Below are 26,316 nucleotides of genomic sequence, written 5' to 3'. Positions count from 1 at the left end.
AGTTGGTCATTGAAGGCTTGGTGAGATTTCCCTAAGTGAAAGTGGAGGATGGCATTCCATACAGGAGAACAGCATGAGCAAAAAGGGGGGAGGGGGACATGGAATGACTAGTGGACTGTAAGTCTTTCCACTAACCCACTTGGTGATTCCACGGTTCTGGAGTAAAACAGTTTCCCCTGAAGAAGTGTGGAGAGATTAGACACTGACACTGATCCAGAAGCTGCTATGAAAGTAGAATTAATACCTGCTCCAGGGAAGAAAGTCGACTAGGGATAAATGCAGGACTTTTAGAGATCATGAAGTCCTGGGACTTTTGGATACATTTCTGGGAGTCTGTGGACTTGAATGGGGAAAATATCCCTATCTTGATTCAACATAATTAGCTTCCTTTGTAATTTTGCTTTTTGTATTTAAAAACATTATTTTGAGAAGAGGTCTGTAGACTTCACCAGACTGCCAAAGGGGTCAATGACACAAAGAAAGTTAAGAAGCCCTGATATGGTCCTACTGCCTCATTTTACAGTAAACTAACCCAGAGAAGGAAAGAGATTTGCCTAAGATCATAAGCCAGCTCGCAAACAGCTCCATTAGCCAATCAACTAACAACGAGCATTTATTAAGTGCCAAGTATGTACCAGGCACTGTTCTAGGCACAAGGGAATAGAAAGACAAAAAGACTCAAAATAGTTTGGTTGGCCCTCAAGAAGCTTATATTCAACGGGGTCATAGGGTGTGTTCTGGAAGACTAGCACCTCTCGTGTGAAGGCTGCCAAGCCCTTTCCAGGGCTGCTTTCCATGTTTGGTGTCCACCTGTTCTACCTAACACTCACCTATGGCTCCAACAAGCTATAGCATGTGCAGTGGCCACACCCCAGCAAACCGTTTTGGCAGACGAGCTAAACCAGGTTGAGGATAACTGAGTGGTCTCAAACGCGTTGGTGAGTTTAGGGTGGTGTCTACCGCAGACATGCGAAGACTTCCCCTGGTAGAATGGGCAGATGAGAACAATCTGTTCCAATGGCCATGAAGGCAGCTGATGCAAGCACTGTGGAGCTTGGTTAGACATCGAAGACGCCAAGGTCATCCATGGCATCTTGAGCCACCACCAGTTGTCTTGATTCTATCCTACCAGTACACTGTGATGACTGGAGGAGAGAGTGGGCTGACAACTTCCAATTTTCGCAAGAATCAAAAAACATCACCAACCAACCAGTATATTCAATCAATTGATTGAATTAATTCAATCAATTAATTTGATTAATTAATCAAAAGGACTTCACCTTGGGCTATCCCATCCTTGGGTCTCTTGGTCATTAGGGCAAGGGCAAAGACTAACAGTTCTGGGGACCAAGCAATGATGGGAATCCTGAGGCCAGCTCTCCTAGAAGAGTGTCAGCCACAGGAAGTTGTGCCTTTAGTGGCCACACGTCTCCCTGAATCCTCTCTGATTAAAGGAAGCATCAGACACCAACAAAGAGTTGGCAGCCTTCACGCCCAATCTCCCCCCAGACTTCACTGGCAGTCTCCTTTTTGGGATTCTCACCGCTTCAGGGTAACACCACCCCTCCCCAAACCCACAAAAGAAGGAATTAGGGAGGTAGGGAGAGGTTTCTAAGGTCCAGGAACCAGAGAATTTAACCTCTCTCTCTCTCTCTCACACACACACACACACACACACACACACACACACACACACACACACACACACACTAGTTAATTGGTTTATCCCCTGGGTGTGACTAAGTTAAAGCATTCTTCCTGGGTGTGGGTTTGTCTTCCCGGAGGGAGTACTGAAGTAACAGAAGCAGAGCTGGTCTGGCCTGGAACACACTGAGCCTGGGGCTGAATCCTCTAGTAACCCCGGCACCCTAAAACAGGCAGCAACTACCAGCCCTGCAGCTGAGACTGGGTACCACAGAGAGAGACAGCAGGAAACAGCAAAGAGCCTGACTATTTCTAGATCTCACTAACCTGAGCTAAGGATTTAAGATGCAGTTGTCACCCTTAAGGTATTGCTGAGGAGATGCACTGATATGTCTTGATAATTCATGTGGAGAAGTTTATATCTGAGCTGCTTTGTTGACATAAAAAGCTGGTTTTTCAGTCTTTAAGAACACTGTTGCTGCAAAGTGCTCAAGGCCTGGGAACCTGTACCACACCTGTCCAGCATTACCACCACCTCCGAACTCAGACTTATGTGCATCCTCCCTTCTTGGCTCCACTCTACCTAGGCCTATCCTTCAAGACCTAGCTAAAGTCCCCCTACCCCCACCCTGGAAAGCCTTCCAAGACCTCACGAGTCCACAGTGATCTCTCTCCCCTATAGCAATGATGCATTCCTTATTTGGCATCTGGGGAAAATCAGCACATTATGTTTTACAAAGTGCTTTCTTCACAGCCTCACCATCAAGTAGATGGTTCAAGTGTAAAGAAACATGAGGGAAGGGGTGCTCTCTGCAGAAGTATTATTGTTATCATTACCCATTTTCCAGATAAAGAAACTGAAGCTCAAAGAGATCGTGGGACTTGCCCAGAGTCACACATCCAAGATGTGCCAGGACCAGCATTCCAATCTGAGGCTCCCAACTTCTGGTCCGATCCTTGCCTCTACAACACTGCCTTCTAAATGACGATCAAGTCATATAGAAGGATTGACTGATCAGACAAAGGCACTAAGGGGCTTCCCTGGGAGCTCTGAAGAGGCTGATCCTGGTAGAGAAAACAGCAAACTCCAAAGCAATTTCTAAGATAAGCTACTGCTATCCACAGGTCTGCAGAGGCAGCCTCCTAGCTGGACAAATGCAAACATGGAGACCCCTTTCTCTGCCTTTCCCCCACTCCCCCTGTCCCCCTCTGTAAGATACACATGTTGGAAAATTATAGCCAAGGTTGGGGGTCAGGGGAAGTAAGGCCAGCCCTCTGCCGCTGCCACTGCCAGAGGATGTTATTCCTGAATGGCAAGCTAGCTACTAGCTGCCTGCTCATACCCACCCCAGCTGGGGGAGAATTTCTGGGCATTCTGAGCTTCATCTCAGCTCAAATTGCTGAATCATTCCTGACCTTCTACAACTCAAAAACTACCCCCTCAGACAACAAAATCAAAGCATTAGGAGAAGCATCTTTGGAATATCAGCTTTTCTGACAGCAAGGGAGAGAGAGCCAGAAGCATTCTTTAGGATCCCTGTTCCTTGTCTCAAAAAAAGGGGGGGGGGGAGAAGTGAGTTATGAGACATTTCTTAATTCCTGCCCCACAGCCAAATCCCCCACCACCCCCCATTTCCCAAAGTATCAAATTCTTGAAATTTTGTTTGAGTTTCAAATAGTGATCTTTTTTTTTAATTGAATTTTCCTCTCTTCTTCTTAAATCAGATCCGGATGAAGCAATAGGTGAGTGGAATTTTCTCCATTCCTTAGCTTAGGATGGTGCAGGCTCCCACCAGATGTGGCCAAGGGCATGCCTGACAGAGTCTGACAGCCCCACAGCTGCTCAGCTGCCACTCATCCCCACAGCAACTGGGAGGCTGAGCTGTGACAAGACCATCTCTTCATAAAAATACCACCACACATCAATGTTTTCAGCTCAGGCACATCCAAATTTGGCAATGGCAGTAGCAGCAGCAGCAGTGTCTGATACATCTGGAGGTGTGTCTGCATTCTCACCCACTGCTCCTGTTTCCCCCAAGCACTACACCCCCTGAGTTGGACTCGGGCAGGTGAAGGATAAGATGCCCTGCAAAAGGCAGCACCTTTTGAGAAGAATCTAAATGTGTGTGCTTCTCGACTTCTTTTAGTCTGTGACACATTTGTGAACTTGTTGAGACATATTGGAGCACTCTAGAGGAAGAAGGTCCCTTATTTCCTTAGCTCCTCAGACCAACTATTCTCAGAGACATTCATCTAATTTCAGCCCCCAATCATGTACAGTAACAAGAGGTCAAACATGATCATCTCAGTCCTTTAGCCCCTGGAAGAGCTGTCACATGGTCTTTCCACTAAAGCCTTGGACTTCACTCCACAGGACCTACCAGAGAATTTTATTGACTCTTACTTAACCAACAGTTCTAATAAACCCAATAATTTAATTTCTCAAGTCATAGAAGATTAGAAGCAGCAAAGGAAAGGGAGTAGGGGCTGGTGCTATTAGAGGCTGGCACAATGGCAGTAGAGGTGACAGCTGACAGCCTGACACTGAAGAGAGAGACAGAAAAACTGAAAGAACACAGAAGTGTATTACTATACAATACAATAATGGATGTTTGTAAGGATGACCCTGAGTCATCAAGAAAAGGTTAAGTTCTATTTAGTATTCTCTATTTAATAAAGTAGACTACAACATATTTTATAAAGATTTCCACTCAAAATTGTTATGGCAAAATAATTTTAACAGTTTTTTTAACAGTTTTCTGATCTTCCCAGCAGTACATAATCTCTATATCCTGAGATTGCTCATATACTGTCTACATCTCTCCTATGCACTTATTACATTCTACCTCGAATTATAGTTACTAGTGACCTTATCATCTCTCTAAGTAGATTACACAAGCTCAGGGACCATGTCGTACTCACTTCTGTATTAATGAATTATGTTCACTGAATTTAATTTAACATGAAAAGTTCAATTATGTGAAACCCTTCATTCCCAGAGAACGCCTGATCATTGAGAAACTGAGCTGGCTCAGCTATCCTTACACATATGCCCACTTCACACACTTGCCAGTTGTGCCCATCCCTCTCTTAACCATGGTTCCTGCCCCTTCTGCCCTGATGTTAAAGTGTCCTGACGATTCAGTCTACAAAACAGTAATCTAAATCCATAGAAAAATATTCACACTTCTCCAACCTCCTTCCTAAGCATCAGGGGAGGAGATACCATAAAGCCTTTGGAAAATGATCTGGTCCAAGCATCCTCCTCCTTCAGGGTCATCATGTCCACACAGCATGTTGCTAAGCCAACAGCAGAATAGATACAGTGTCCGAGATTGTACAGGAAACAGGAGGCTGAGACAGAACCAGAGCTCTTTAGGAAGTGGTGGGAATGAAAACAATATGACTGAATGGCTGTTCCAGGGTGGGACTCAGAAACAACTCCATGTTCTTTTGGCTGAATTCCACCTCAGTTTATCATTAAGACCACTGATGATGGCCATAATAATTATTTTTCATTGACAAGAAAAATAATAATGATGCTAAAGACAATGATACTATTCTGCACTAATAAAGTGCTTTTCCTATCTGTTATCTCATTTGTTACTCAAAATAACTCTGGAATGGAGGTAGAGCAGGTATCACTACCCCTGTACTGCAGATGAAGAAAGCAAAACCCAGAGGAAGTAAGTGATTTACCCAAGGTCATACTGTATGTTAGAGGCCAAACTAGACACAGAACCAACTACAGCATTTATATAAGCACTTGAAGACTTACAAAGCACTTTGCACATAGGATCCTATTTGTTCCTCACAACAGCCCTGTGAGGTAGGTATTATTATTATCCCCAATTTACAGATGAGGAAATTGAGGCCAGGCAAGGTTAAGCGACTTGCCTCAGGGTCACATTGCTAATAAGCATGTGGAGGGATCTGAACTCAGGTCTTCTTGACTCCAAGTCCAGAGATCTATCCACTGTGCCACATGGTTCTGACTCCTCCTCTGTACTCTCCACTAGATTCTGCTGCCTTCCCATTTCTTCCTTAGTTTTTAGGATGGACAACCTTCCCATCTTCTACCTATCACATCCTCCAACCCTCACCCTCCCCAATTTGCTGTTCTGATCCTCAGCCTTACAGTTACATCTTAAGTCTTAAAGTTACATCTTGACTGAACTGGCTGGGTTCCTCACCTCATTCTCGTAGACAAGAAGTTGCGCCTTGCAGAGCAGGAGATATCGGTCTTTCCAAAGTCCCAGGAGGCCCCCACTGCTCTTCTTGATCCATCCAGCCTTATCTGCCATCTGGGCACCCCGGAGTTTTTCACCACCCTCCTTCGTGCCCTGAAATGATAGCAAAGGACACACCCACATGAGGAAGAGACTCCACAGCCAAGTCGGGAGGGAACTTCCCTAATCCCCAACCACTGGCTCTCAATTACCATGGGAGGACAGTCACCATAACACATTGTTAAAACCATAACATGTAACCTGCTGAAATCGAGATGTCAACCATTTTTACATTTGGAAATTTTTCCCAGTAGCTTCTACTGGGCGTTTCCGGATTTTAAATTTTACACCCATCTTTAGCTGACGACTTAAGACTCTCTCAAGTTTGCATGACTGTGTATACCCAGTGTGAGTTTATGTGGGGAAGAGGGGAGGTGTCAAAATCTGGAGGATGCTAGATGAAAATTAGCATTTACTAATTTTGGACACTTTATTATTTACATAAAACTAAAAAGAAAAAGGTCCAATCAAAAGTAAAAGTGGTTGTACCCCTCCTCCTCCTCCTCCTCCTCCTCTTTATGGGTGAGTTCATCTCTTCTGGCCCTATGGAAACAGCCAGAAAAGCTGCCTTTGGAAGAACACACATATGCAAATTTATTTTGTCTCCTGAAATGTTCACAGAGGCACCCTGTTTACAGCAGAGCAGAGCTTTGCCACCCATGAGGAAGAATCTCCCCCTTATACTGCAGAAAGCCCTAGCAGACCCTCTTCAAACACCCCACACCTCTTGGACCTTCTCTTCTGGCATTCATGGATCCCCTTCTGAATCCAAGGCAAAATCAAAGAATCTCATACTATAGGACTCTCTCTTGGGACTTTCTTCCAAGGTCATTTCTCTGACTTAGAACCTGCTGTCTTATTGAGTTGAACCCCATACACAAAGCCCCTGAAGCTCCCCCAGCCCCACCCCTGGTTCTTGACCTCTTTCAGGGAAGCAAGAGATACTTTTAGGGTTCTCAGTTTCACCAGTCCAAGATCTAACTGGCACTATGTCCCTCAGGCAGAATATCTCACATGGAGGACAGCAGGGGAGGCTTGTTATCACCCCACCCCAAGCATCTCTACCTAATTTCTGGGATAGAACAACCCCAGTGCTTCAAATGAAAGAAACAAGTTACTTGAATATTTCAGTGCTTAAGTAGCTCATATTTGTAAAGTGCTTGACAACATACCAAGCACTTTCCTCACATAGTCCTATGAGATAGGTCATGTTTTTAGTATTTTTTTTAACATTCACATGTCACAAAGGAAGAAATTGAGGTTAAGGGACTTGCCCATAGTCACATGGTTGGGCAGTCAGAGAGACTCAAACTAGGACCCTGCCCTTCTGACACCATGTCCAATACTCTTTCCTCTACATTATACTGCCTCTCTTTGCACTTGGAGGAATGAAGAAACAGAAGAATTCATCCAGAAGCACAGCCCTCTTAGGCAAGTTCTCTAGCTTGCAAGCTCTTCTGAAAGGAAACAAGAAGGCATCCTACCCTAGTCTATCTCCCCACCTCCATCTTACCCCCAACTAATTCAAATACTAGATAGTCCCAGAATCTGGCCTTGGCCTGGAAGTCTAGAAAGTAGGACCTAATCCCAGTTCTTTATCAAATGAACAGTGGAACCCTCAGATTTCCCCCTAGTAATTTTGGAACATAGGTTACCAAGACATGACCCAGGCTATTATGAGTTTATATCATCCAGGAGAAGTCTGATTGGGAAAAGGAGATGGGCCAATTATGCAACACTAGTGAAGGACTGCCCAAATGTTGAACCCATACGGAATGGAAGCTCCTTGAGGGCAGGGACTGCTTCCCTTTGGATTTTTACATCCTCGGTGCTTTGTACAGTTACCCAGCACTCAGTAAACACTTAATAAATGCTTGATTGATGCTTGTTGACTGAAAAGATGGACTCCAACTCATTGAATGAACCCCCAGTGGATCAAGAGTAACTCAAGATGAGAAGGCATGGAATGTTTTCACTCTGTACTATAGGAGACAACTTCCACATTGAGATCATGGCTCCATGACAATAAAGCATCAAGACAATGAGGCCAGGCTACTTCTCCAAGGACTTATCAGGCTGTGTAACTACCAGATAGATGACATTTCTGTAGGGATACAGTACAGTTCCAGTGTATAAACCCAAGAAGAAATCCAGGTCCCCCTCCACTGCCCACACATAGAAAAGAGGCAAGCAGAATTTTAAAACTGCATTTTTGCATTGCCTTGTTCCTCTCTGGGTTTCTGATGATCTGACTTCAGATCCAATCCTCCTGGGATAGCAGTGGAATCAGAACAGCTAGGGACAGGGTAGCAGCAACCACGATTTCAGCAAGATCAGGTTCCAACAACTACTGAATGCCTAGCTGTGGGTGATGCAGGAGATGTCTTATGATACAGTCTCTTCTCAACAAGCTTACAATCTAGCTGGCATAGAAACGAGAAGGCATGGAAAGGCTCACACCATGTTACCATAGGAAGCAATCTTGGAAATAGGATTAATGCTTGGGAAACAATTACCTTGCCACACAAGACAGGGTAAATGTGGTGCTAGATTGTGTGGCATAGACTGGATGCTAAAGGAATTCACAGCAAGAGGAAATCCAACAGGGTCAGGAAAGACTTCATGGACAAAGTATCTCTTTCCTCATTAAGCTCTAGTCCCACCTTCTCCATTAAGCCTTGGAAAGAGCACTGAACCTGGAGTTAGAGGACACGGATTCCAATGCCAGCTCCAAAGCTTACTACCTACTCTCTGGACAAGATATTAACTTCTCTGGGCCTCAGTTTCCTCATCTGTAAAAGAAGGAGGATAGTCTACTCTCAGTGATCTCTAAGATCCCTTCCAGCTCCAAATCCAAGATCCTACCACTCCAGCCCATGGGGATTTCTCCCTCCCCTGAACACTTACTGAATTTACTTTTTTATACTGTTCATTTTGTCTTTTAGCATATGAAGTTTCAGGAGGTTATTTGGTTCATATCTTATCTTCCTAAGTAGATTATAAACTCCTTGAAGCAGGGAACCACTTAGGATACATCTTTGTATTGTCTTTCCCTGTCCCCCTCGAATGCTGGGCAAACTAGAGGAACAAATAATTCACAAGTATTAGACAGGGAGTATGCTGGTAAAATGTTTAACAACCAGCTCTTTATGGGGGGAAGGTGTACAAGACGCACTTTTACTTTTACTCCACGTTATTAAAATTTTTCCATCCTTTTCTTAAGACTAGACAATCAGTAAAACAATAAATCAAGTCCTGCTTTGTAGTGTTTACCGATCTTTATCAAAGATTCCAAAACTAGATACTAGGTACTAGATAAATTAGAGATGGTCAAAGCTAGGGTGAGGGGCTACTGGAATGCCTATAGTAAGGTGGTTAGTACAGAATGTTAATACTGAAAAATGCAGTGTTGCTTCATAAATGTGGATCAAACCAATCTACTGTGCCATGGAAAGAAGTGGCAGGATTTGTGGTGAGAAGACCTGAGTTTGAATCCTGGCTCTGCTGTATCCTAGGGATGAAGCCCTTGGTGAGCCACTTCAGCTTTACAGACTTCAGTTTCTTCATGTGTAAAATGTGGCGTGCAGACCACAAGAGGGCTGAAGTGGCTACCAGCTCCAAATCTGTAAGCCTATAAGGTAGGACTTAAGTTAGGCCTTGAAGGACATGTAAGATTGTAGAATTTAGAAGTGGAAGAGACATCAGGGAACACTTCGTCTAGCCCTCTCATCCAGAAGAAATTGGGAAACTGAGGTCCAGGAGGTGACTTATCCAAGGTCATACTCTGGCATACTCTGCCAAAAAATAAGCAACACTTGAACGCAAGGCCTCTGACTCCAAATCCAACACATTCTTCATGTTCTGCCACAGACTTAACCTAGTAGAATGAGGAAAGGACAATCACAGGAAACAGCATGACCCAGTGTAGGAAGGAACGTCTTTTATTATCACACATCATCATCATCATCCCCACACATCACACATGGTCCCCCCCCCTTTGCAGATGGCTCAGTGTGGATATGCTCTGTTCCTGCTGTCACTCTGTTCCACCTGCCTCCTCCCTTTTCCTCCTCCCCCTCAGAGCCACCCTCCCCCCTACTCCATGAGGTCAGGGGATTGGCAATGCACCCGGAAGTTTTAATAAGCCATCCCCTTTCCTTGGCGCAGCAAGCCACTGCCACAGTAGAGGCTTTGTCCTTCTCAGCCTAGTTTCACGGCTGCCTCTCCTCTCACTCACTGACCGGCTGACCACGGTCTTTTCTGTTTTTCCCTTCCTCTTCCCTCCTCCCAATCATCAGGTCTCCATGGAATCTTTTGAGTACACTTTGGGTACCTTCTGCTACATCCCAACCACTCAGCATCAGGACTCCTATTCTTTCCCAGGGGCATCTTAGAGCCAAAGACAAGATGCCACCATAACCACTACAAGGTGGTGGGCCAGAGTGGCCAAACTGCATATTCTGCTAAACAAAAAAGTGGTAGATAGCCATGGACAAGGCTTAATGTTCAGAGTGATAGCCTTAAATTGGTTACACAGTGCCCCTATACACTGAGCTTCCTTTAGTCAAATACAACAAGTTTTTAACCTGATAGGTACTGGGTAAATTAGAAATGGCAAAGGCTAGGATTAGATGCTACTAGAATGCCTAAAGTCAAGTCTGAAGGAAAGTGGGGGAAACTACTTCCTGTAGGAGTTAAGTTCTGAGCGTTTCTGAAGGTAGAAAGGGACATACTTTGGCAATCGTAAGGGTGAGGACACATCAAAGACAGGAAAGGTTCCCAGGTAAATCATCATACAACATTAAAGCTGGGAAAAAATCTCAGAGATCATAGAATATTCTTAAGACATGGAAAGAAGCTTATTGCCAATTTCAAACCCTCATTTCATACAACAGGAAATAGAGACTACAGAGATGAAGTGATTGGCCCAAAATTCTACTAAGTAACAGAGCTGGCACCTAGAACCTCAGTCAATCTGTCCAGTGTTCCTTCTACTACACAACACAGCCTCTGCAAAAAGGGAAGAGGTCTGCGGGAAACAGTAAGACTAGAGCAAAGAATACAAACCAGACAAAGCCAATGGGTTAGAAAAAGACATACCGAGGAATTGAAATTTGATTTAGAAGAAACTGAGAGGAGACAAGTTTCTGGGAAAGGGAGTGGCAGTATCAAAATGATGCTGAAGGGAGACTTTCTTCACTTCCCTATACAAGATGAAGAGGAAGCTATATCGTCCAGGTATGAGGAGATGGAATCCTGAATTAGGCCTGTGGTTGTGAGCCTGAGGAGGAGAAAGTTAGAGCTGAGAAATAATTTAGGATAAAAATGATCAGGATTTGGTACCAAGGTACATATAAGGGAGGAGATAGAAAGTGAAAAGATAAAGAGGCATTGAAGATCACTTCCAAATTTGGGTGGAGGGGATGAGGGATGAGGACTCCACTGGCAGTGACCAAAATGGTAGATGGGAGGATAAGGGAAAAAGATGAATATGGTATTTTCACTTTTTTAGTTTTAGTTGTTATCTTTAATGGGGAACAGGTTGGGTTGAGAGTCTCTCAGCATCCAATTGAGATAGTTTGGGGGCTGGCTCCCAAGACCCTCTCTAAAGAGGCCTGAAAACAACCTGAAAAGTTGTTTATTTCCTTGCCAGTCAGCTCCTGTCCCAACTATCCACTGGCAGGAAACGAGATCATCCTCTCCTAACACTGGCCATGCTGCCCCAACTCACCAAGAACTGTTTGGAGATTCAAGCAGAAGAAAAGACTATTTAACCTGGAAGGGATCTAAAAGAGTATGGGCAAGTCACTTAACCTTTTTGGGTCTCATTGTTATTATCTGTAGAAAGAAAGGGCTGAATTAGATGACCACTAAGGTCCAGCTCTAAGTCTATGATCCTAGAAACCATCTCACTTTACAGTTGAAGACACTGTAGTCTAAAGAAGAAAAGTACTATTCCTTCTTCTATTCCCTTTTCCAGATCCTCCAACTGTTAGGCACCCCCAAGACATTATCTTGCATTTATTTTTATATATGCTTTCTATTTATTAAAATGTTTTCCCTATGGAACCTGAGTTCTGTGAGGACAAATATTTGGTTTTTGTCTTTGTAAACTTTATCACTTAGCATAGTGCCAGGCACACAGTAGGTACTTAAGAAGCCTACTATGTTGCCCAAGGTTACAGAATGAATGGCAGAGAAGGGACCAGAGTCTTTCCAATACCAGTCTAGTGTCTAACCATGGTGCTATCCTTAAAGACATGACATGAGACAGCAGGCAGGAAAGACAGCTATTTCTCTGATCAAACAATCATTTCCAGCTGATCATATATGAAAGGTTTCTGGCCTAAGTCAGTCAGGATCTTGGTATGCTGAACTCACTTCAGCCAGGGGTTAGGAGCTTGGGCTCAGGGAATACCAAGGACCATTATGGCACCACTAGACTTCTCCTAATTCCATAAGGATTCAACATCTTGACCACGAGGGCTCAGGCCACCCTGGCCAAGAGAAAGGAGCCAAATTCTTAACCCATCTCTAGCCTCCTACCTCTAAGCTCTTGCTTTCTGTTTTTCCTGGAATCTGAGACTCCAGATTTCCTCTCAATGGAAGATTAAGAAAGGTCAAGTAAGCTCCCATCTGAAATCTACCTCCAATTACCTAAATAATAGGAATTCTCTTCCCCACATCCCCAAGCCACCATGACCCTTCTAGGTAACAAATTCTAGGACGCTTTGCACTTTATCTGTCTCTGATCAAAAGGCTTGACGAAATTCTGAACCAAGTTGGGAAAAGGGCTGTGGCCTGCCATCAGGGCTGACACTTCTCTCCCACTGCCACCCTCCCCCTCTCTACTTTTGTTCCAGCTCTCTTTCCTACAGGGAAGCTGTTCCTCACACCCTAAAGACTGAGGAAAGGAGAGGGGGAAAGGGGGTCACCAAAAACCTAAGACATCATCTGCAGCCGTATGGGTCTGTCTGTCTGCTCAGCCAAGGGAAACAACGACTCAGGCTACCCACCACAGTCTTGTTAACAGCCTCTGCCCTCCTCCTTCCCCCCAACCCCACCACACGGTGTCCCTTAGACAGATGTGGTCCGGTGGGTGGGGCTACATAAAGGACCTCTTTCTGGGTAGAAAAAATGCAACTTCTTGGCCAATCCTCACCCCTGAGCTTGAGGAGGGTGTATGTCAAGAAGCACCCTTCCCAAAACCTCTCCGTACCAGGCAGGCTCCCTTCATCTACTAAGATATATAGTTACATTGGCTCAGATCTCTGTTATATCTGGCAGGCTAGATTCCCCCAACAACCTCTTAGAACTTATAAAGGCTCCCTTCCACTGCCAGACACCCCCTTTACTGTCAGACACAAACACAGAGGGTGTTGTTTCTCCTACCACAAGAGTAGAGTTGAATTTCGGGGACCCCAGCAAGCTCTTCCCCTACCCTGAATTAGGAGGTGGTCCACACCTTAAGAGTCCGAGTCGAGGGTGACGGAGGCAGAAAAAGAGGGGTAGCCAGATCTGGGCATAGAAGAAGCCACCCACCCACCCTACACTCCCTCTACTCCGAGGATTAGCAACCCTTCATGTCTTCGAAGGCATCCTCACCCGAGCCAGCCGAACCACTAGCCTCCCGCCCCCGCCCTTCCTCCCGGTCTGTTCCCCGAACTCTCCCTCGACTCCCACGGTCGGTCTCGCCCCAGTCAGCGGATCCGGCGCCCCTGCCCGGTGCCCACAGCCCTGAGCGGAGCCGGGCTCACCGGGTGCCCGTCTCAGTCGCCGCCCCTCCGGGCCAAGGGGAAGACAGATAACACGGCTAGGACCGAGGAGCCCCGGGCAGAGCCGAGGGAGGGGTCCAGGACGACCCTGGCCCAGGCCATGGAGCCGCCTGGGGTTGGAGCCCGACGGCCGGAGCCGGGCAGGGACGCGCCCGTCCCCCCGAGGCCGGGCTCGACAGCCGCCGCTCCTCCCTCCCTCCCTCCCGGGGGGCCCCCTGCCGCCAGCCTCACCTCCTCCTCCATGGCCGGGCCGAGCGGGAGGCGGGGGGAAGGGGGGAACGGGCGGGCGGCTCCCGCTCCTGCCGCTCCGCCCCGGGAGTCACTAGCCCGTCCGCCGGGGAACCCCTGCGGCTCTGCTCACCCCCATCCTGTCCGGGCGGCGGCTACTCTGTCTGTCCCGCCCGCAGCTCGCCCAGAAGAAGAAAGTTCGGCGGGGGGCGGAGCCGGAGGCGGGGAGAGATTTCTGGGGCCGGGGCGGGACTGGGGGCGGGACAAGGGGGCCGGGAGGGGTTGGTAGGGCCAGAGTCGGGGTGGGACCGGACTCTGGGCGGGGGGGGGCGGGGGAGAGTGTAGGGATGACTGGGGCCGGGAAGAGTTGTTGTGTTGGTGGGGATGGAGCCTGGGCGGGGCCAGGGAGGGACGATGTGGGGGTCGGGATGTGTTAGTGTATTGATGTGGCCGGAGCCTGGGCGGGGCCAGGGCGGGACGAGGTGGGGGTCGGGATGTGTTAGTGTATTGGTGGGGCCGGAGCCTGGGCGGGGCCTGGAGGCGGGACCGAAGGGGCCAGGAGGGGATGTGGGGCCGAAGCCGAGGAGGGGCAGGGGCCGGAACCGGAGGCGGGGCGGGCCCTTTCTTTTTTCTGGGCTCTTCCGCGAGCCAGAGGCTGGGGTGGGATATAGGATGGGGGACCGTGGATGCACGGCCGCAGTCTGAAGCCACCTGTCTGGAGACAAGCCTGGATTAGGGAGACGGAGAGGGTTCCGGAACCCACCCAAAATTCGTGCTGGGGTCGGGACGGGGGCTGGAGATGGATGGCCAGAGACTAAGGATGAGGGTAAACCAGATAAATCTAAGACGGGGCTAGCCCCTGCATGGGCTGAACCAGGCGGAGCTAGAAGGGGCGGAGTCGATGCTGCCGGAGTTTAAACTCCGGCTGGTCACCTCCTGAGACGTGACTCTAGCCCGGCCGGTCATCCCCCTCCTCTTTCTTCTAGCCTGTCTCCTCCTGGTTGGCTGGTCCTGGGACCCGCCGGCAGCGCCTCTTTGGCTCTGGGTACCACTCGCTGCTTTCCTCCGTCTAATCAGAGTAGTGGTCTAGGAGGAGGAAAGCAAAGAAGAGAGCGTTGGAGGCAGAAGAAGGCTGGGTAAGCTTAAGAGTTAAAGCAGGGGCCTGTACGGCTTCTCTTTGCAGTGGGTTGCATCAATTTGGTCACCTCCCTCCCAGGCCTGTCAAAGATCAGGGAATTAGGACACCTGGATTCTTTTGGCAGGTGAGGCTCTGACTCAGTGTCTTTCAGAGCTTGACTCTCCTTCGTGGGCCTCAATTTACCCTGATACACAGGCAATGCTATATAGTGGAAAGAGAGTTAAAATTGGAATTAGGAGAAACCAGGTTGCCAATCCGGCTTCTTAGCACTTAACCTGTTTTGTAACCTTGGACACAAGTCATTTAACCAAACCTCAGTTTCCTCATTTGTAAAATGGTAACAGCAACAAGTACCTATAGTGGTTGTTTCTCAGGGTTGCTGTGAGGATTAGATGAGATAATAAAGTGCCTTGCAAACATAAATGATAACTATTATTACAATGTAACTTAGACAAAAGGAACTCTGGAAGCAGGAACAACTGGACTTCCGGAGGCCTGGGCAATTCAATCTAAGATCCTTTCAGGTGTAACTTTATATGGTTTTCAGTGAGGCTGTAGCCAATTGGAGTCCTCCTCTCTCTCCTCTTATCAGAAGCTGGTTCATGCTCTTCCTTCCAAGTTGGTCCCCAAATAAGACAACCACTTTCCAAATGAAATCCCTCCCCCTCCAGCCACAAAACATCGTGTCATGCTCTTTTCTTCTCCCCCAGCAGACGTGTCTTCCTTCTCATCTCTCAAGCTGCTTGGACACAAGCTGGCATTCTCTTTGGGGGTTTAGCATTGTCCCATCATTCCCATTGCCAAGACTTTCTCATCACACAATTCCACCATGGGACTTGCTGAACAGTGCCAGCTGACATTTAGAATCTCTGGGAGACTGTCATCACAGAAAGGGTTAAGTCAGACTTGCAGGATCAGTTGTGACCTCCTTAGCCTCTTCCACAGCAGCAACCTTATACAGTAGTTGGGTCTCAACTTCCACCTCTGCCCTTTCCCAGACAACTGTCTCTCCCCAGCTGGGCCCTGGTCACCCTGACCTGCTTTCAGGCTTGTGTCCTGAATGGGCAGTTTGAGGACCTGATGCCCCAGAGGTAACAGTGCCTCTGGCCTGGTGTGTCACATGAAGAATAAAGATGAGAAAGCACCCCACTTTCAACTCTCAGGATAGATTTGGGCCATCAGAAAAAGGCTGAGAGATCACTGAGCCTGTTGACCCATGGCATGTGAGGAAGGTGGGAAGCTGTAATGACCTGGGCTCCTGGACAGAGGCGGGTGTTTTGTCCTGTGGAGAGCTTCCACTCCTTTTTTTTCTTTTTCCCTCCAACCCCAGAAAACCCCAACTTGATATCATGGGAACATAGATTTAGAGCTCCAGGGATCTTAAAAGTTATTTGCTCCACCTCTTCATTTTGCATATGAAGAAACTGACACCCAGAGAGGTTATCTCACTTGCCTTCCTCTCTAGTGCTTAGAATCCTACCACCCCTTCAGAGCACATCTCAGATGCCACCTTTGTCACCCTCCTGACCCCAATGATCCTTTCTTTCTCTGAAGCGGAGCACCTATACCACTCACTTCGAACCCCCTCTTTATTGCCTTCCACCTGTAGTTATCTTTTTCTTTGGAGATCACTTGTCTCCCCAACTAGTTGGTAAGTATGCCCTTTGAGAGCATGGATCATGTTTAGGTTCCTGTATCTCCAGTAGCCTGCACATTGAGGACACTCAGTAAATGTTTTTTGATTGACAGGATGCTGAGACAGTACTAGGGGAAGCCTGCTGGGTATTTGCTAATGAACACATCCAACACAAATTTTCCAATACCTAAGCTTTTCGTTGCTGTTTTTCCTCAAGTGCTTAACAGGTCTGAATTGTTCTGGTGCCTCTTGTGTTTGTTGCAGTGTCTGTTGAAGAAAATCCAGCCTGGGATATCAGAGGAAGCCAGGCCTGTCGCAAGCTGATGCAGGCACCATGTGGTTTTATTTTTCTCAGTCTCCAGCCTTATGCAATCATTGCTCTGCCCTCTGATCCTGCCTTGGGTTTTAGACATGCTGGGTTGCTGCTTGGGCCTTGAGCTTCAAGGGTTGAAGTCACCGAAGGGAAATGGAGTCTGGGACCTAGGAGTCAAAAGAGCTCATGTCTGTGTCCTGCTCTGCACCATGACTCACTTTGTGAACTTGGGCAACTCACTGGTCTTCCACATTCCACATCCAACAATCTATCGATCACAGCACAATGCCTCTCCCAAACCCCTCATTTTGTCATTAAAGCGAAGGCTCAGTTCTGATTTTCATGCTGAACATGGAATCTGGAAGATAACGATTCAAATCCTACCTGAGACAGTTATTTGTTATGTGACCCAACTAATAACTCTAGTGCTTAGCACACAGAAAATTATTTTACTAGTGCTGGTTGATTTGACTTGGCTTGACTTGATCCTCTGCAAATCATTTAACCTCAGTGGATCTCATTTTTCTCATCTGCAAAATGAGGAGGTTGGACTTGTGATCTCTAAAGTCCCTTCTGGCTCTCAATCAGGTGTTCTTAATCTTTTTTTTGTGTCCTGGATCCTTTGACAGTCTGGTGAAGCCTATGGATTCCTTCTCAGAATAATGTCTTGTTAAATGTGTTAAATGCAGAAAATAAAATACCAGAGATTACAAAAGAAATCAATTATATTGAAATATAATTATTAAAATATTCTTTAAAAAAACTTAAGTTCACAGACCCCAGGTGAAGAGCCACAGCTCTAAATCAATGATCCCATGACTAAGGTTCCTTCCAGCTATTATGTTCCATGAGTCCCTATCTTTTAGGAAGCAAAGGATGCCTGAAAAGGCACCAAAGGAAGCAGAAGTTGCTTCCCTCCTCATCCCCTGCAGTTGCCTCACAGGATATTATAGCACCTCTATAATCTGACTGGTCAGAACACATCTAGACTATTATATTCAGCTCTGTGAAGCCCATTTTAGTTGGAGCATTGATCTATTGGAGATTGTCTGAAGGAGATTGATCAGGATGAAGAGAAGCATCCAGTGCATGCCATTTGAAGGCTAGCCAAAGGAACTGGGGATGCTTAACCTGGAAAATAAAAGGCTTAGTGGGGATATAATAGCTGTCTTCAAGTAGGTAAAGGGTTGTCACATGGAAGAAGGATTCAACTTCAATTTGTCAAACATTTACTAAGTGAAGACTATGAACACAAAGACAAAACTAAAATAGTCCCTGCCCTCAAAGAGCTTGCCCTCTACTGTAGATGGTAATGGTACAGTGGGAGGTCTGCAGGCTTTGGCATCAAAAGATCTGGATTTGATCTCAGATCTTCTGTTTATTATCTATGTTGGACCTTTGCCTCCAATGTCCCTTCCAGCTCTAAAATCTATGTTCTTGTGGTACCATGTGGATACGCCATATACACAGGTAAGTAAACAGTAAATAACTTCAAGAGAGGAAGTGCTACCATCTGGGTCATTGAGAAAGGGCCCTTCTGTAAGAAGTAACACCTGGATTGAGCCTTGAAAGAAGCAAGGGTTACAACAAAGGTGATGAGAGGAGGAACAAATTCCAGACAGACTTGGGTAGAGGAAAGAGGAAAAAGACTTCAAGTCAGGAGATGGAAGGAAGGAAGAAAGACTAAGGGAGGGAAGGAAGTATTAAGTATCCACTATGTGTCAGGCACTGTGCTAAGTGTTTTATAAATATTATTTCATTTGATCCAACAACCCTGGGAGGTAGGTGACATTATTATCCCCATTTTACAGAAGAAGAGAAGAACTAGTAGCAATCACTGGAAGTTTCATGGAGGCAAACTAAGGCTTGACATAAGGAAAAACTCCCTGACAATTCTATCTCTCCAAAAGTGGAGTGGGCTGCTGTCAGAGGCATCAGGTTCCACCTTCACTTGAAGTTTTTTTAGCAAAGGTTGGATGCCCACTTGCTAGGTGTGTTATAAAGGGCATTCTTTTCAAGGATGGCCTGGACTAGATGGTCACTGAGGTATCTTGTGTCTCTGAAATTCTGTAATTCTGTGACTAATAGTTGAATGCTTTTTATTAATACAATTCCATATATTCTCATCACTTCTCTCCATCCCATGCTGTACAATATATATTGTCACTGACTGCCTGCTACATAGACAAGACTCAAGAATGGATAAATATCACAGTGTGAAACAGTATCCCCTGTTCAGTGATTCCTCTCCCTACAGAGCTGACCCTGGGCATAATTATAACATAGGTGGAATTGGTCCTGGATCCATGCCAATCTACAAAATAGACCTGCCTACCTCTAAAAGTATCCTGCAACTCAACCTCTTCCACCAAAGCTTCTTTGATAAAGTAAAAATGAGATGATTTTTCTTCCTATGTAATCAGACTTGTTCATTCAACTCCTCAGTACTAAAAAGGCAAACAAAGCCTTTTTTTTTTTTAGCAAATCCCCCATATACTATAAGCACACTGGTAGTGCTAAGGCATTACGTTATGCTATCTATACATTACATTTAGAGTAGTCCTTATTCTGTAGCCCTTTCTCACTGGGATTGTACTGGGGGAGAGCCCCAGGGCTTGTGATCAGGAGGGTGTTGGGAGTAGAGAACAGGGAACAAATAAACTAGTGTACAGAAAACAGGGTAGAAAGGAAGAGAGGATGGAGACAGCTGCCTGGGACCAGGAGTTCAAGGACAAGAAGGAGGAATCACAGACATGGGAGGAGTCCCTTTCCGTGCCTGGGCCTGCCCTTGACTCCCCAATCCACCATTCTATTAGAGATGAGTGATCTAGTTCCTGTACAGCCTAACCCATGCACCAGCAACACAAGAAAGTAATAAGCAAGTAGGTTCAGAGGAGAGGGAAGAGGCCGGTCAACAAAGAAAAGTGGCCAGAAGAGATTTAAGTGAGTAGCCTGGAGAATTCCCCACTGAGTGGACAGTTACCTTTCAGAAGGCTGGGAGAGGAGAAGCACCTGAGGGGTGTCTGCTGGCTCCTAGTGGGAATAACTGGCATTGATGTATATGCCAAGTTCCTGAATTTGGGGAGGGTTCCTGTAAACTGATTACAGATTTCTTAAATGTTGCAGAAGACACAAGCATACAGCTTGTAATGTACATGTTTTAATGTATTGGGTTTTATTCCCTTTGCTTTTATGGATATGAGCAAAAAACTGTACACAGTTAAACCATGCTTGCGTAATCAACTTCTTTATACTGTCCTAACACGATTTTCAGTTTTAGCCAGAAGCTCTCTCCTAGACTGATTCTTTCATGAAGGCCAACTAGGCCATCTTTTGCCTCAGTTCTTACCTAGCCTTTATTTATTGAATGGGCATCGACTCAGACAAACTGAGACCTGGGAAAGGCCTTAGCTAAAAAAAGGCCAAGGTTTCTCACTGCATCTGGGGCTGTTGCCAGTCATCTTGACCTATGCCTTGCCACTGGACTTGGGTGACTCTGGAGGAGACAGTGAGGCTGATGACTTTGTGCAGCTCTGCCTCACTTAAATCCAATTCACTTGCAAGTCAAGACATCACCTTCCTGATGTCATTGGTCCTCTTCCACTAATAAAGGACAAACAACAAACATCAACAATATGACTCCATGGAAATGCAACAAGAAGGGAAGAAGACAGACTTTTCCCAGTGAAATGGGGACCAAACCAAGAGTTTAATTGGAAAAATACGCCAGGACCACACTCCTAGACTCATGAAGGGCAGCGTCCCCCACAAAAGGGGAAGAGTTACCAGGTCGTGCTAGCTAGCTCTCTGAGAGCTGTAGTGAGCTTAGTGTTTCCTCAATGTGCCCTCAGATGTTGAGGGGAGAGTTTGACCAGCGGGCTGAGTGTGGGATTGACATTGGAATCCTTATTGTTGAACAGGATCAGACAAGTACATCTATGGCCCTGGTGGTTCAACGTGTGTAAAGTAATTTCTATATTTACTAATTATCAGGCTTAGTTCTTGCTCTTGTGTATTTTTTTTAGAGGAGAGGATAGAATTTATTTTTAAAGTCTCCTACAAATTCACTTGTTCTGATAGCCTATATCAGGTTGCTTGCTGTCTTAGGGAGAGGAGAGGGAGAAAAATTTGGAACTCAAAATCTTATTTTAAAAATTAATGTTGGGGCAGCCAGGTGGCATAGTGGATAGAGCTCCGGTCTTAGATTCAGGAGGACCTGAGTTCAAATGTGGCCTCAGACACTTGACACTTACTAGCTATATGACCCTGGGCAAGTCACTTAACCCCGATTGCCTCACCCGAAAAAAAAATAATAATAATGTTGAAAACTATCTATACGCGTAATCAGAAAAAATAAAATTCTATTTAGAAAACAAACAAACCAGTTCACTGGATTATCATCCCACTCTTCTCTCTTTTTATAAACAATTTTTTAAAAATAATTTTTTAGTGGAACAGCTAGGTGGCCCAATAGATAGAGCACTGGCCCTGGAGTCAGGAGGACTCGAGTTCAAATTTGGCCTCAGACACTTACTAGATGTGTGACCCTGGGCAAGTCAAAACATTGCCTCAAAAATGATTATAATAATAATAATATTTTATTGACGTCCTTTTTTGACATTACCATAGTTTTCCCCAGTATCATTCCCTCCCAGAAAGCCATCTCATATAAAGTGTTTTTTTCTAGGAAAAAAGAGGAAAAATCAGCCATAACTAAGCAATACTTTGAAAAAGTCAAAAAATATGTGCAATGAGCAACCTTTGTAGACCTCCCACCTCTGCAAAGTAATATGATAGGAGTGTCTTCTTGTATCTCTTCTTTCAAGCCATGCTTATTTTAAATTTTGCAGTATTCAGTTTTGATTATTGTGGGTTTTTAGCTATTCTTTGTTGACATTGTTGTAGTCATTGTATAGTGTCATTATATGTATTTTTAAAATTTCTTTTATTGTTTTCTCAACTACATGTAAAAAAGTTTAACGCTTGCTTTTGTGAAATGTTGAGTTACAAATTGTCTCTCTCCCTTCTTCCCCTCCCCCCTCCTTGAGAAAGCAAGCTTTTTGATTTAGGTTATACATTTGCAGTCATGCAAAACATTTCCGTGTTAGCCGTGTTGTAAAAGAAAATGCAGACAAAAAAAGGAAAAAGAAAGAAAGTAAAAAAAGAGTGTGCTTCAATCTGAATTCAGATTCCATCAATTCTTTCACTGGAGGTGGATAGCAGTTTTCATCATAAGTCCTTCAGAATTGTCTTGAATCATTGAATCATTAGCTAAGAATAGCTAAGTCATTCGTAGTTGATCATCATACAATATTGCTGTTACTGTGTACAATGTATACAGTGTTCTTCTGGTTCTGCTCACCTCAATTTACATCAATTCGATGTAAGTATTCCCAGGTTTTTCTGAAAGTATTCTGCTTAGCATTTCTTTTTCTTTTTAAAAATATTTTATTTTTTCCCAGTTATATATAAAAGTTTTTAACATTTGGGTTTTTTTTATTTTAAGTTCCAAATTCTCTCCCTCCCTCCCTCTGCTCCCTCTTCCTTGAGAAGGCAGGCAATTTCATATAGGTTATACATGTGCAGTCATGCAAAACATTTCCATATTAGTCATGTTGTGAAAGAAAATGCAGGCCCAAAAAACCCCCAATAAAAATAAAGTTTAAAAAAAAAGTGTGCTTCAATCTGCATTAAGGCTCCACCAGTTCTTTCATTCCGAGGTGAACAGCATTTTTTATTGTAAGTCCTTCAGAACTGTCTTGGATCATTGTATTGCTGGGAATAGCTAAGTCAGGCCTACACAACCTGTGACCCTCAAAAGGATTTTGGGCAGCACTCAAAAAATGTAAAGGAAAACATCCACTTATGGTCCATGGACTGCAGATTGTGCAGACCTGAGCTAAGTCATTCACAGCTGCTCACTGTACAATACTGCGGTTACTGTGGACAATACTATCCTGGTTCTGCTCACTTCACTTTTCATCAGTTCATGGAAGTCTTTCCAGGTTTTTCTGAGGGCATTGCTGCTCATCATTTCTTATAATACAATAGCATTCCATCACAGTCATATACCACAACTTGTTTAGCCATTCCCCAATTGATAGATATCTCTTTAATTTCCAATTCTTTGCCAACACAAAAAGGGCTGCTATAAATATTTTTCCTTTTTTAAAAAAATTTCTTAGGGATACAGACTTAATAGTGATATTGCTGGGTCAAAGGGTTTTATAACCCTTTGAGTATAGTTCCAAATAACTCTCCAAAATGGTTGGATCAGTATACAACGCCACCAACAGTGAATTCTAGTGTCCCTATTTTTCCACATCCCCTCCAACATTTGTCATTTTCCTTTTCTGTCATATTAACCAATCTAATAGGTGTGAGGTGGTACCTCAGAGTTGTTTTAATTTAATTACTCTAATCAATAGTGATTTAGAGCATTTTTCGTAAGTGGTTTTGATTTCTTCTTCTGAAAAATGTCTATTCATATCCTTTGACCCCTTATTTATCAATTGGGGAATGACTCATATTCTTATAAATTTGACTCAGTTCTCTATAAATTTGAAAAATGAGGTCTTTATCAGAAATACTTGCTGAAAAATTTCCCCCCAGTTTTCTGCTTTCCTTTTAATCTTGGCTGGATTGGTTTTGTTTGTGCAAAACTTTTTTAATTTAATGTAATCAAAATTATCCATTTTGTATCTTATAATTTTCTCTCTCTCGTTTGGTCATAGATTCTTCCCTTATTCATAAATCTGACAGGTAAAATTTTCCATGTTCACCTAATTTGCTTATCATATCACCCTTTATGTCTAAATTATGAACCCATTTTGACCTTATCTCAATATATGGTATGAGATGTTGGTCTATACTTAGTTTCTGCCAAACTGCTTTCCAGTTTTCCCAGCCATTTTTGTCAAACATTCAGTTTTCTTGGTTCTGCTTACTTTACTACATCAGTTCATGTAGATTTTCCCATACTTCTCTGTATTCATCATGTTTGCAATTTCTTATAGCAAAGTAATATTATATCATATTCATGTACTACAATCTATTTAATCATTCCCTAATCAATAGGCATCTACTTTGTTTCCATTTCTTTGCTATCACAAAAAAAAGTGCTGCTATATTTTGGTGTATATGGAAACTTTTAAAAATCACTTAATTATATATCATTTATTATATATTATTTATATAAATATATAATATAATATATAATAAATATAAATAAATCACTTAACATATAAAAATCACTTAATTAATGACCTCTTTGGGATATATGTCTTGTAATGGAATCTCTGGGTCAAAGGGAATCCCTTCCAGCTTTGTCATCTCCAAATTTGATTTTTAATAACCTCTATCTGTGCTTCTGACAGCAAGGAGATCAAATCAGTCAGTACTTAAATTAATTCAGGCTATTCACTGGAAAGTCAAATACTAAAGCTGAAGCTTAAATACTTTGGCCACATAATGAGAAAACAGGACTCATTGGAAAAAACCCTGATGCTGGGAAAGATTGAAGGCAAAAGGAAAGGGGGATGATAGAGGATGCGATGGACAGATAGTGTCATGGAAACAATGAACATGAACTTGGACAGACTTTGAGAGATAGTCAAGAATAGAAGGGCCTTGTGTAGGAAGATCCATGGGGTCAACATGACTGAACAGCAAAATATCTATGCCTTTATCTAAGTCACTGGTAAAATGCTAAATACGGAAGGATAAGAGAATAAGCATTTATTTATTAAAATACCTACTTCACGCCAGATGCTTTACAAATGTTATTTCATTTGATCCTCACAACTCTGAGAGGTAAGTGCTATTATTTTCCTCATATTACAGTTGAGGAAACTGAGATAGACAGGCGCTAAGTGATTTGCCATGGGTTACATGGCTTCATCAGGCCGTGTAGAGATTCCCAAAGTATTGCACTGGACACCTCTTTCCAAGTTGAAAATGAACCTTACTGTTCATTGGGTCTGATCACAAGAGGGAAATAAAAGATACCAGAAGATGCTCACCCATAAACTAGGAGAAGTCATAAGGATTTCAGGGCAGAGTGTCATATTCAAGCTTAATGTAAAGAAAAACTTCCTAATCATTAAATATATCTAAAAGTTGAATTGGTTGTTTCAGAGGCAGTGAGTTCTCCATCACTGGAGATCTTTAAAGAGAGGCTAATTACTAGTGAGGAATGTAGTGGGGGGTGGGAGTGGACTTGGTTGGACCCGTTGAGTGTTGCCCATGTTCCCCAAAGTGAGATTCAGTTTTTCTTCGATTCCCCCCCTGGAGTTGGAAAGCCTCGAGGGTTCTGTAATAATAGCGCATTTCATGTGCAACCTCCTCCCAGGAGCTTTTGCCAATATCTCCCAGTTGGTGGTAGTACTCTCTCCCTCCTCAGATTATACTGCATAAATGTTCTATCCCCACAGCACCACGTGAACTCCTTGAGAATAGGAATTGTTTGCCCAGAGCCTAGCATGATCCCTTCCGCACAGCAAGAGCTATAATAGCTTTTCAAAGGTGCTGAGTAGACAGATTGAAAGAGTTGACATTAGTGGCGCATTGTCAACTTGGACAGTCTCCAGTGGGGTGGCCCAGAGATTTGTACTTGGCCATTTTTACCAATGACTTGGATGAAGGCACAGCTGGCACCATTATCAAATTTCGCAGATGGAACAAAGCTGAGAGGGAAAGCTAATGAGCTATATGATAGAATTGGGATCCAAAATCATCTTGACAACGTACTAAATCAGGCTGAATCTAATAAGGTGAAGTTTAATGGAGATAAGTGTAAATATGACGTTTGAGTTATTTTTTTAAAATGTACTTCACGTATATGAGATGCAGGAGGTATGGTTGGATAACAATTGGCTGGAAAAGGATCTTGGGGGTTTAGTGCTTTGAAAGTTCCATACAATTCAGCAGTGTACTACGGCATGCAAGAAAGAGAATATGTTCTGAAGCTGCCTTAAGACAGGCATACCTCCCATGGCCACTAGGTGGACCAGTGGCTAGAGCACTGTGTAGTGAGTTCAAATGAGACCTCACACACTTATTAGTGACCTGGGCAAGTCACTTCAGCCTGTTTGACTCAATTTCCTCATCTGTAAAATGAGAAGGAAATGGGAAACTGCTCCAGTATCTTTGCCAAGAAAACCCCAAATGGGGTCACGAAGTCAGGCACAATAACATACTTGTTGACTTATAGTAGGGATTCTTTTCTAGGTATGCCTCTCTTCCAACTCTGGAATTCCCATACTGTGAATAGATTAGAATCAAAGGCACAGTTT

At 44.3% G+C, this 26,316-nt stretch overlaps 1 protein-coding gene and 1 long non-coding RNA gene across 3 annotated transcripts in view; one reads left to right on the top strand and one right to left on the bottom strand.

Annotated features, from left to right (window-relative positions):
- PLEKHO2 (pleckstrin homology domain containing O2) overlaps positions 1 to 14,112 on the bottom strand; it is a 40,434-nt gene extending 26,322 nt beyond the window's left edge. The window contains exons 1-2 of one of the 2 annotated variants that reach the window (XM_020983604.2): positions 13,940 to 14,112; positions 5,838 to 5,987 (exon numbers count right to left, since the gene is read on the bottom strand). In XM_020983604.2, the coding sequence (XP_020839263.1) occupies positions 5,838 to 5,987; positions 13,940 to 13,951 (162 nt within the window). In that variant the 5' untranslated portion in view covers positions 13,952 to 14,112. The remainder of the gene's footprint in view (positions 1 to 5,837; positions 5,988 to 13,939) is intronic. The other variant, XM_078151207.1, reaches the window with a different exon arrangement.
- A 465-nt stretch (positions 14,113 to 14,577) lies between these two features.
- LOC144456311 (uncharacterized) lies at positions 14,578 to 17,742 on the top strand. Its single transcript, XR_013485336.1, has 2 exons — positions 14,578 to 15,072; positions 16,975 to 17,742. It is a non-coding gene; the product is annotated as an uncharacterized LOC144456311 (long non-coding RNA).
- Positions 17,743 to 26,316: the final 8,574 nt, after the last annotated feature.

This window comes from Phascolarctos cinereus, unplaced genomic scaffold, assembly GCF_003287225.1.
Source record: "Phascolarctos cinereus isolate Bilbo 61053 unplaced genomic scaffold, phaCin_HiC Scaffold_3;HRSCAF=262, whole genome shotgun sequence".
Classification (NCBI taxonomy): domain Eukaryota; kingdom Metazoa; phylum Chordata; class Mammalia; order Diprotodontia; family Phascolarctidae; genus Phascolarctos; species Phascolarctos cinereus.
This window is presented reverse-complemented; position numbering and strand designations above follow the sequence as displayed.